General features: G+C 49.9%; 1 protein-coding gene across 5 annotated transcripts in view; it reads right to left on the bottom strand.

Moving 5' to 3' along the window:
* Positions 1-11,972, bottom strand: part of PPP2R1B (protein phosphatase 2 scaffold subunit Abeta) — a 33,153-nt gene that overhangs the window by 2,102 nt on the left and 19,079 nt on the right. For 4 of the 5 annotated variants that reach the window (XM_059417511.1, XM_059417501.1, XM_059417531.1 and 1 more), the window contains exons 13-15: positions 10,658-10,800; positions 10,182-10,273; positions 5,806-5,927 (exon numbers count right to left, since the gene is read on the bottom strand). In XM_059417511.1, coding sequence (XP_059273494.1) covers positions 5,806-5,927; positions 10,182-10,273; positions 10,658-10,800 — 357 coding nt within the window. Of the gene's footprint in view, positions 1-5,805; positions 5,928-7,428; positions 9,782-10,181; positions 10,274-10,657; positions 10,801-11,972 lie in introns of those variants that run through there. The other variant, XM_059417539.1, reaches the window with a different exon arrangement.

The raw sequence follows: 11,972 nt of genomic DNA, 5'->3' as shown, positions 1-11,972 counted from the left end.
GGTGAAAGATCCCCGTCTCCACCAAAATCTCTGGAGGGAAAAGCAGAAGTTTTGCTTCTCTTGGGGACTGCAATTTAAGAAATAAAAGTGATCGAGATATTTGCACTTTGTAGAAAGGGCAAGATTATTTGCTTATTTCTGAAAGGAGGAGGGGGTGGTCTTTGCTGGATGTTTGGTTTGTGAAAGTTACTTTTGACAAAAATCTGATTGTAGTTCTTTTTTTCCGTGTGTGTTTTTTTTTTTTTTAATTACTAAGAATGGTGAGTTCAATAGCTTTTGGTATTTTGAGTGCAAATCATAATAGCTCCAATGTAAAAAAAAAAAAAAAAAAAAAATTAAAATGGACCCTGTCCCTCAATGTTAGAAAATTACCTAAAATGCAGTTTAATAAATGATCTTTGTTACCAAGTAGTAATTTACATGGGGTAATGTTCTGCAAGAAAAATGTACTGTTTTTATGTTTTCAACCTAAAATTCAATTAAAATAAAAACAACTTATTTTCTAAGAGCCTGGGTGATATGAATGTCAGCTAGAGGAGACAGGGCCTTTACCTCATCCGGCTGCGAGTGGAATTTTTAAAGTATGGAAGGTGGCTATGTTCCCTGAGCTCTGGTGCTCATTTCAGGCTACAAAAAGCCAGTGGATAATATGTTCTCATTGACGTCAGCAGAGTAAATAATACCTTGCTCTGAGATCGCCCGAGTACATGTTAGCCCTGCACGACGCTGATGGAGGCCCAGCCAGCCACAGCTTGCACATGCACAAGACGCTGCCTGCTGCCCCTGGATTCCCGAATCCCTTGTCCACCCAGTGAAGGCCTCTGTTTCGGGAAGAGGGGAGGCAGGCGCCTCGGGCTCCCCAGGTCCAAGCCAGCTGCAAAGCAAGGGGTGGAACTGGGGCCAGCAAGAAGCTGCTTCTTACTCATAACGGCACATCCCGAGGGCCCGTGGAAGGCTCAGCCCTCCCCCAGCACATACACCCTGCAGCCCCCTCCCAGGGCTGGGCACCTGTTCAGTGCCCTCGGGTGCCGGAGAATCCATGAGGCATTCGAGGCCACTCGCAGACGTTCAGACTTACCCTAGCGCCAGACCCTGAGTGAAAGGGCAATATTAAATCCTACTTTCTGGCAGCAAGTTCAACTGAGATCTGGTTTCAATCAAACCATTCCGGTTGAGCCCACGCTACAGAACTGAGACCGCTCCTAGACAGGGATCATCTGCTGGTGCAGGGGTGCAGGGGGCAGTCAAGGGCAGGAGGAGAGCAGAGCCCTCTGCACTGACTTGCACTGCCCAGCACCACACACACAGGCGCTCCATCCTGCCCACAAAAGACTGGTACCTTCTTGGGTGACCCAAGAACTTAACTGAGTTTCAACTGCCTCTCAAGGAAAACGATCAATTTCAGTAATGATGTTTTACAAATTTTTCCCTTTCCCACCAAATTTCTCCATCATTTTTGTGTTGCCAAAAACCACCCCAGGATACAGGCTAAAATACCAGACCTGCCAGCAGAGCCTGGCCAAAGCTAGCCAGCTGGGCCCCTGACCTACATTCCCCAGCACATCCTTCCCTTCTGTGGCCTTTGTGAGCCAGACTTGGCCCAGGGGGCCAGGGAGAGCTCAGCCCCAGACCCCAGGCATCTACCGGGCCAAGCAGGGCCCAGGACTTGCCCACACAGCCAGAGGGACACACTGTCCACAGCCAAGTCAACAGCCTGCCTCCGTTGCTGCTGATGTAGGTCCTATCCACGCACAGTATGCCCTGCACCCCAAGTCTCTGCTCCTAGCCACCTGCTCCTTCTTGAAGGGAGAATCCACTCACCCTCTCCATCAAGGAGGCTTTGCGAGTTTGACTCAGTTTCTCCTTGCTCCCCACAGATGAGAAAGGAATAGGGGGCCCAAGATGCAGAGAGTGGGCCAGACTGAGAATGGTGACCCTCAGAAGTCAGTCCGTTACCATGCCACGGCCACCCACATAACTGGGAAGGGCGCACAGCTGAATGGAGATGAGCCCCTGAGGCCTCTCCCAGAAGCTTGCCACGCAGAGGACCCTGAGCTCACGGGCTCCAGCGATTCTGCAGTGGGAGACCCAAGAGCTGCCCTCTAGTCACCAGAGAAACACGAATGTGGAGCAGGACACCAGAGCCAGCAGAGGGCCAAAGGGCAAGCAGGCAGCTGCAGGAGGCCCCAGCAACACAAGGGCCTGGCCAGGAGAACGGGGCCCAACTTGCCCAGCCTGCCCTCTGGAGCAGCCAACCAGCCTGAAAGGCCCTCCATGCAGAGTAGGGCCTGCCCATTCCCCACCAGGGACAGCATGGGGGGCAGCAAAGCACCTCTGACTGTCCTGGCCCTGGCCCCACTGCCAGCCCTGCCACTAACCCGAGCACATCCCGGCAAAAGCTCATGGTCCCCAGCACTAACTTGGGAACACATCCCGGCAGACTTCACTCCCAGGCTCACTGTGAGGTGCAAGGGCAGCCTGATCTAGCCCTGCCCTCCAAGCAGAAAGCCCCAAGGAGAGTCCCGCCCAGTTCTCCTCGACAGCCCGTCACACAATCTCAGCTCTGCCTGCCTTGCTTTCACTTAACTCCCGACCACCTCATCACAGCTCAGACCGTGGCCGTGGGACACCCATGAAGTCTCTGCACAGGGTCATGGCTGGCCGCCCGATCCTGAGCACCTGCTCCAGGTCAAGAATCCAGAACTTTGCCCTGGATTCCTCCATCCTCAGTCGTGAGTTCTGGGCGGCACCAGCCACAGGTACAGCCAACGGAAGAGCATCCACGAGAAGCCACATCCCACCCAGAAGGGGGCTTGTCACCAACCTCCAACTTTCAGGTCAAGCTTCTGCATAAAGGGTTGGAAGGCCTGGGAATCTTTCTCAGTTCCCAAAGCCCCACAATGGAGATGGTGCCAAGAGGAGGCCGGAGCCTGATGGCACGGCTCCAACTGGCCTCCCTGGGCTCCAGTCCCTGCTGGGCGTCTTCAGACAGCACTTGGGGCTCCTGCAGCCTTTCCGGGCCTCTTCCCTCCAGGTAGCCAGAGCCAAGCTCCTTAAATAGCCCCTGAGGCCCCCAACTTACTCTCAGTGGCAGGAAAGGGGTTGGGGGGCAAGGATGAGATAAGGTTCCTCACCCAGGACGCTGGCCCCCCAGAGCTGAGACTCTGGAGCTGTGAGACCGGGAGGGGGCTGGTGGAACCCCCCATCAGCACCAAGTGCTGCCTGGGAGCCCAGAGGACAGACGCCTGAAGCAGAGGCCGGAGAGCCTAAGGGGCCTGAATGACCCAGAGTTCAGGGAAAATAAGGAAAACTGAAAAAAAAAACCAGAAGAAGAAACCAGGATGGAAGCAGCAACGAGCACAGGAGAGGAGACTCTGCGCAGGCCAGTGTCCGTGCAGGAGGGACGGCCGGATGGGGGACGAGGAGCAAGGAAGATTCGGGATGGCGGCGCCTATGACCATTATTTATGGAGGCTTCACTTGATTTTAGTCTCCAAACCTGGGCTTGCGTGGAGACTGAATGTCCCTCACAGCTGCTCCTTCCTGCAATAACAAGACTGACATCACTGTTGTCAGGGAAATGGTGTTTTGATTAAAATCATGTGACAGCTACTTTGTGATTCAATAAACAAATCCTCTGTTAACCCTCGCCTGACAGAGGCCTGTCGGCAGCTCGTCATCAGAGGGAAACTGCAGACCGTCCAGGAGGGCAGCCTTGCCACCGGGTGCGGGTGGCTGAGGTGACCAGGGGTCGGCAGGGAGCACGGGGGCAGCCACACTGCTCCCTGGCAGGTCTCTGGAGCGGGGCGGAGGAGGTGGGGGGGGGAGTGGCGCATGCGACTCTGAGAAGACTGCTCAGCAGGCTCCTGGGGCCCAGGCAAGTGCCCTTCAACAGAAGAACAAGCCCTCACCTCAGGGCTGTTCTCTCCTGGACCGAGTGGCAGCCCAAGCCCCAGGATGTCCAGTGGCTCCCGTGGGGCCCCAAGACTGATTGGGGGGGGTCTCGGGGCGGGGCAAGGACAGTTCCAGCCTGTTGTCAGCCCTTCAGGCAGAAGGGCAAGTTCGAACCACCAGCAGCAAGTAAGGGGTTAAGAATGATTTCTGGTTTGCACTGGATGACTTCCTGGATCACTCACTTGGCTGCTGCCCCTGACACGAAGGGCTCTGCCTGGCAACACTCAATTCCCTTCCATCTCACCCTTGGGGCATTTTCCTTCCGTGACACAAAGGCAGGGAAGGCTCCCGAGTCACAGGGCAAGGGATTGCTCTGGGTTAAAGGATCTGCAGCCTCAGAGGCCTAGCACTACGGGAGACCGCCAAGCAGACAGAAGAGGACTGGGGAGGGGGGTTCACAACCACCTGGGTACCAACACCTCCCACCAGGGTAGCGAACACTGAGGGAGATGCCACCGAGTGACAAGTGTCTGCACTCGGTTAGCAAGCCCAGGGCTTGAGGATTGGCCATTAAGACTCCTTACAGCCATCCCGGGGCTGCCTGCAGATCCGAGCAAGTCTGCCAGGGACAGGTCGCCTCAGCTGTCCCACGCTCAGGCCAGAGGCGGATGGCACACTTAGCGACTTGGCTAGTTGACCCTGAATTTGTAGGAAAACACCTCACACCTTTCCTCCCAAGCAAGGCTGTGGTTAGGCCTAAAAATAAGTAACTCTTAATTCCTGCTCCTTCGGTGGAGGTGTCTTCCCCCAAGGCCACACTGTGAAACACAAAGGGCTGACAGCTCAGCCTGTCACCCAGCCCTCCCCACGGCGCAGCGCCTGCTGGGACAGACAGTGACAGCCCAGACCCGACAGGCTGGCAGCTCAGGCCTGAGGCTGAGAGACTGCAGTCCCGCCAGAAAGGAGGACATTCTCAAATGAAGGACCACAGTTTGGGGCCTGGACAACAGGAACAAGTTCTCATGGCCCCAGTTCACATGAAATGAAGGGAAAGGCATATGGAGCTTTAGCAGGCAAGCTTTTCAGTGTTCGAAGCTTCACCAAGCAGACCTACTCGAGTAGATACGAGAATGCCAGTGTCTGCCAAGTCAACGAAATGCAGCTGGACATCCCCACACGGCAGCTGAGGGCCTCGGCACTCCTTTTCTAGATGGAGCGGATACAACACAGGTCTGAACTGCACAGAGCCATTATAAAGCAGCCTTTTCCCGTACAGTACTGTACCTCTTATGACTTTCTTAATGTGTTCTTCTCTCTAGCTGACTCTACTGTAGGAACACAGCACATGATACACACACCAGATAAAAGACGATAACAGACGTTCGCCTGTTCATGTTGGTAAAGCCTCTGATCAACAAGCCACCAGTAGTTCAGTTTTGGGGAGTCAGAAGTTCTATGTGGATGTTCAACTGTGTCAGGGCAGGAGGGCGGCCAATGCCCCTCACCCCTGTGGTGTTCGGGAGTCAACTGTAAGCCACCGACCACCCTTTAATGGCCCTAGGGCTGTGGCCAGCACCAGCCTTGATTAACGAACGAGTACTTTCAAGTTCAAAACTTTTTGCACACCTTCTCAGGCTTCAGACCCTTACACGGTCAAAGTGACAGAAATGGTTTGGCCTGGAATGGACAGCTGTAACCAAGTGAGAGCGGTCTGTGGTCTCTGAGGTACATGGAAACAACCTGTTTTCGTGACTCCTCACCAACTGCCCCGCCCTGTGGGAGCCTTGCTGTCTCTGACAGAGTTAGAGGAACTGCTTCCCGGCCTCACCTGCCAGAGCACCAGGCCACAGTGACCACTCTCCACCCGCGCCTCAGCCCAAGAGAGGAGGACCCAGGTGTCAGTGGCACTTACCTTCCCGGTGTCCTCTCCAGGCCCTCTGGGTCTCAGGAAGTGGTTCTTGTCAGCCCCAGGAGCGCTGGGCTCCTCATTGTCCTTCACAGGAAAATCTAGCTTCGTCAGCCTTTGGGCCACCGCTAGAGATACAGACAGCAGTACGGTAATGTCCGCTGACCAGCCCACCTGCGCTTCCCAGCCAGGATGCCCCCAGTTGCTCCAGCACTGCGGTGGGGGAGCACAGGAACCTATAAGCATGTGGGTCCCTGGGCAAAGAAAGCTGGCTCACCCCAGAACCTTCCTGAAGGTGCCTTTCCTTCAAGCACCATGGGAAGTGCCACCGCACTGGGCCTTAGGGTGCCAGCTGGGTACTCCCCCACATCTTGGTCACTGCCTGCCCCAACCAGGAAGAAAGGTCTGGCTCCTTCCAGAACTGGTAACAGTAGTTTCAGAGAACTCTAGAGAAAGAAACAACTTGGCTTTTCTACCCAATGAGTAATTAAACTCCATCCTCCAGACTTCCATCTGAACCGACCATCAGGACATTTCCTGGAAACAGCAGGTTCGCGGAGGCACACGAGGAAGAGTGAAACCACGGCACGTGCAAGGACTGGAGACACTGAGTGGCCAGGAAAGAAGGGTAAGGATGTAGGTGGAGGCAGGGAGGCACATCAGGGACCAGCACAGAGCCAAAGACTACCACTTCATCACTGAAGTGAGGACACAGCTCCCTCCCCATCCAGGTGTCTAAGTAGAGGAGATAAGGGAGGCTCTGAGAGCAGAGCACCCGGAAGAAAATCCTGTGTCAGGGGAATCTAAGTAAAAGGCAAGAAGGCAGGACAAGCACCCAGTGAGTTCGGCTGCCCCGTCCTTGACCCCTGTGGGGACACAATCCAGGTGATTTCTGCAGGAAAGCACCAGATTTTCCACTCTGTGGAAACACAGGAACTGACACACACAACCGCGCGGAGACAGCACTGCCGTACCTTCAGCCCTGGCTGGGGGATGACCCGTCGGTTTCCCCTGAAGGCCTAGACAGGGATCTCGGATGCTTGGGTAAGACGGCTCAGGGGTCCAGCACCCGCGCCTTGTCAAGACAGGCTGTCCAGCAAAGACCCCTGGGGCCTTGCATCCCAGTGGCCACGCTGCGGCATTTCCATGAGCTGAGGGCTATTACTTCAATAAGCCCTCATTAAAAACCACATGTTAGTTAACCTGTTTATTCTTAGGAAACAGGACACATCTTCAGGTTCCTATCTTCTTGGCAACAGGGAGAAAAAAGATCTGATCTCTTAAACCTGGGACAGGTCAACTATACACAAAACGTAGAACACTGAGGTGAAATCCATGGTTGAGGAAACATCTTTATTGGGCTCAGCTTACTACATATGTCTCTGCTTCACTTTCCTCATCAACCAATGGACACCAATAGCAGAGGAAGACCTGTGGCAATGTACGTCCCAGGTCACCATGCAAATCCCAACGGAACTGTAACTGGAGAGGGGGCTAGGGAAGGACAACCCAAAGCTTATTTAAGAGTTACAAAATTCTTCTGTTGTGCCAGGGGTTGGATGAACTGTGGTATGGTACCTGAATGACTTGTTCCTCGCACGTAACACATCAAAGTACAGATTTTAGAGATTCATTAAACAAATTTTTATTGAGCACCTACTATGTACACCAGACACTGATCTAGGTGCTGGCAATACAGCAGAAGACAGAACAGACAAAAATCCCTGCCCCTGTGGAGCTCCTGGAGTGGACACGCTAGTGAAATCTAGATAGGAAAACCGATCCATGGTTAATATGGCTGGTATGAGCCAAACAACAATTCCCCTGAGTAACAAATGGATTCCCTACTGCTTAAAGCAGAAAAAGTCAATGGAAGTCCCTAAGGGGTCACCCAAAAAGACAGAGCCTGCTTTGCTCTCAGGCCCATGCCTGAGAAAGCCAGGGCTCCTGTCTCCTCTTTATCACTGTTTTAGAGGGAGAGGCCAACACTTAGGGCTCCCCAAGGAGTACATTTTGAAGTCTAAAGGACATTTAAAAGTCCATCCCAAAGCCAATGGCATTTCCAACCAAAGAGTAAAGCAATAGTTGTGCAAGTTTGTTTCAAGAATCAAAACAAAGTCTCTCAAACATGCAATTCACTGGAGTGGAACATAACTTGGAGATCAGAATAAACAAAAAGAACCACAAAACTAAAATTAAAATGTTTACAGCAGAACAATTTAAGATATTAAAACGAGAATGTAGGAAAGTTTTTTGCGTAGGAATACATTTTATCCTTGACCCAAAAAGGAATCAAATACGATACTTCCTATAAGGTAGGCTGGTAGCTTCAAATGCCGGCAGAATGATGTCAAATTTAAAAGGTCTGTTTCTCTAAGGTAAGATAAACCTGGAAGCATCTGGTCAAACTTGGTTTCATGTAATGATTTCAGGTACGAAGGTTTATAGCAGTCTGCCAAACTTCACGAAGCAGAGCAGGGTTCACTGGCTCACTGAATGAAAGAACCAATTCAAAAACCCAAACAAAAGCAACAAGGAAACCACACAGCAATACATGAGCAGCAAAAAATAAGCTACAATAAAACCTCATTAATTAAAATTCATTAGGACAAGGTGAGTTTGATTCGGTGAAAAATGTACTTCAATCTAAAAGGAATTTTTATATTCTCCATGAAATACATGCATATATATTTCATGGATAAAGAGTAAAACAAATATATCTAAAAAAAAGGTGGGCCTACAAAGATCCCCATGGAAGGTATTTTAATAAAACTGAAGAGTGATCAGTAATGGGCATGTCAACTGGAAAAAGGGTGCTTTTTAAAGAGGGCTTTTAAAATTACTTCACTAGTTCAGATACAATAGGCTTCCTGACATACTATCAAGGGTCTCTACCAAACCCTTCAGCTTAACTCATTCTCTTAAATTCCGGGAGGAATTAATGAGGTTTTACCATAGAACAACAAACACTGCAAAGGCTGAGTGTCTGGCATCACCCGTCCCAAGACGCCAGTGCCGAAGCTACAGCAGCAAAAGGACCAAACAGCAAGAGGCAGGAAGCAGAGAGCCAGACCCAGAGCAAGAAATCCTCACAACACACCAGCAGTTTCCCTCCTCACCAGCAACAGTGAACGGCGATCTTACAGGGAAGCAGTAAAAGCATTACTTATCAAGGAGACACAACATTTTCTGTTTCTCAGGGACAGAGGGAGGGAGACAGGTGTCTGGACGCAGCCGCAGTGCAGAGCCCCGGACATCCGGGGGGCTCCAACAGCACACGGGACCGGTGAGATGCACCTGTACTCCAGGTTTCCGAATGACATGATTACAGTGAAAAATCAAGCAAATAAAAACCAAAACAACCAATACATGAACCCTGAGCTTCCACACTCTTCTTCCATGAGAGATGCTGTCGCAGACCATCATTATCCAGGAAAATGCAGCTTTCCGTACAGTTACATCTCCACAGGTCTCCCAAACAGGTTTATAAAGTAAGTTATTCTAACCCATGTACATTTAACTTTGGGATGATGGACAGACACACAGATATATGTAAACATCAAGAGAATCACTCCACTTCCTGTCTGGGTCCGAACCCATCCAGGCTCGGTTGGGAACAGTAAGGGGCCAGGGCCCAATACGACAGTGAGATGCAGGAGCCCAGATGGTGCCAGAAAAATCAGCAGGAGACAATCAAGAAATGACTGTACCAAGTGTGAGGAACTGGTCACAAACAGTAAGAATGCTTTCCATACAATTATCCCAATAACGACGACGAGTAAGAAACAATCCCATTGCATCTTTAGAAAGAATCAAGTCACTGAAATTTGATCTCTTGTAAGTTGTTGCCATCTGCTTGGATGAGGTCTTGAAGGTTTTCCACTTTTTCTCCACCCAGTTTAAGAACACATTGACTAGAAATCTGTGATAAGAATTTAGTAAAGTCTTTTCCCTCCTGCTCCTCATTATGCCAACGCAAGCACTGGAAAATTCCAAACAAAATCAAGTTAGTGGTACAGAAAGTTCATGAGCTATCTGTGTGAATATTAAGTATGACAACAATGATGCGAAAGCAGGAGACTGTGAACTTCTCACTGTGGTGAGTTTCTTTGCTCTGCCAGGCTCATTGAGTTAAACTTTAAAAAACTGATTGAAATCCAAACAACCAACTATTCTTACCCATGAGAAACCTATTCCGAACTAGCCCTAGAACTGGGACTCAGATAATGGCCTGCTCCATGGTGGGCCAGGAAGGTTCCCCGCCAAGAGAGGCATGGCGTCCCGGCGGCCCACGGTCCCCGGCTCCTATACACACATGGCCTGCCCGCTTCCCTCACTCACACTCCACTAACCAGGGCAAAACAGAAAACAGAAGGACCCACCACTTATGGCTTCCTGTGCGAAGTATTTGACGTCCATGTCCTCGTCTTGACCTAACTTCTGTAGCACTGGCTTCACTTCCTCCTGCAGAGCACTAGAACCCAAGAGTATTGTCTGTGAGAGGCAGTCCTCTGGGCCAGAGAAATGCTTGAGGGTGTACATGTTCTATGGTAACTTGTCAAGTTTAAAATTTAAAAAGTCATAAATGCTTATACAAGATACCTGGCAATTACTCATAGTAATTTCTAACCCTCTAGAGAATTTGCTTCAGACAATAATCTACACGTATACAGAACTTTGACACAAAATGGCAGTCACACCCTCAGAAATGGTCGTCAAATTACTACTTCCTTTACACCACCCCCTACCTTGGTCAAGTCAAGTGAAAATCACTAGACTTAGATTATGCTCTTACTCCCCACTATTAGGTAAACACTTAAGTCCTACTTCTTAAACAAGACTAATACCAAAATCTTACTCAGTATCTAGAATTGGTCCAATTTTCTGAAGAGATTTGGCCACATTGAAACGGACATTCGCTACTTGGTCTCCTGCCATTTTCAATACGATGGGCAGCATCTGCTTAGTGGTGATTTCCTGACCGCAGGCTTCAGACAGTGCCTTGAGAAAGAATTGACAGTATGTTTAAAACTTTCAGGTTTCATATTTTAAACGGTTTCTTTGAGAAAGAGAGAGAGAGAATGCACACACACCAAGAGCACACGTTGGATGAGGGGCAGAGGAGAGAGAGAGAATCTCAAGCAGATTCTGTGCTAAGCCCAGAGCGTGACTCAAGGCTCAATCCCACAACCCCAATATCATGACCTGAACTGAAATCAAAAACTGGACACTTAACCAAATGAGCCACCCAGGTATCCCTAAAACACTTTCATGTTTTTAAATATCCCCAAATCCAGAAAGACAAATGAATATTTAAAAAGAAAGTAACTGGGGCACCTGGGTGGCTCAGTCATTAAGCATCTCCTTCTGGTTCAGGTCATGATGCCAGGGTCCTGGGATCAAGCCCGGCATCAGGCTCCCTGCTCGGCAGGAAGCCTGCTTCTCCCTCTCCCACTCCCCCTATGTTCCTTCTCTCGCTGTGTCTTTCTCTGTCAAATAAATAAATAAAATCTTTTTTAAAAATAAATAAACAATAAAAAAATTAAAAGTAACTGACCAACAGGAAAACGTTCCTAATCTGAGCATACGAATGAGGGATACAAGGTAGCATTCCAATACTCTAGGAATTAAACCAAAATTCACCGCTGACTTGATTACTGATTTTAACATGAATTTTAAAACTGACATTTTCGGGGCACCTGGGTGGCTCAGTGGGTTAAAGCCTCTGCCTTTGGCTCCTGTCATGACCTCAGGGTCCTGGGATCGAGCCCCGCATCTGGCTCTCTGCTCAGAGGGGAGCCTGCTTCCTCCTCTCTCTCTGGCTGCCTCTCTGTCTACTTGTGATCTCTGTCAAATAAATAAATAAAATCTTTAAAAAAAAAAAAAACCCTGACATTATCAGGGCACCTGGGTGGCTCAGTGGGTTAAAGCCTCTGTCTTCGACTCAGGTCATGATCCCAGAATCCTGGGATCAAGCCGCATCGGGCTCTCTGCTCAGTGGGGAGCCTGCTTCTCCCTTTCTCTCTGCCTATCTGCCCACTTATGACCTCTGTCTGTCAAATAAATAAATAAATAATCTTAAAAAAAAAAAAAAACCTGATATTTTCTCTCATCAACTAACTGTCCAAATCAATCAGTACAAGAAGCAGACTCTAAACAGAACATACCATATT

This window comes from Mustela nigripes, chromosome 1 (assembly GCF_022355385.1).
Source record: "Mustela nigripes isolate SB6536 chromosome 1, MUSNIG.SB6536, whole genome shotgun sequence".
Classification (NCBI taxonomy): Eukaryota; Metazoa; Chordata; class Mammalia; order Carnivora; family Mustelidae; genus Mustela; species Mustela nigripes.
The sequence above is the reverse complement of the archived record's forward strand: the minus strand, read 5'-3'. Positions and strand labels throughout refer to the sequence as shown.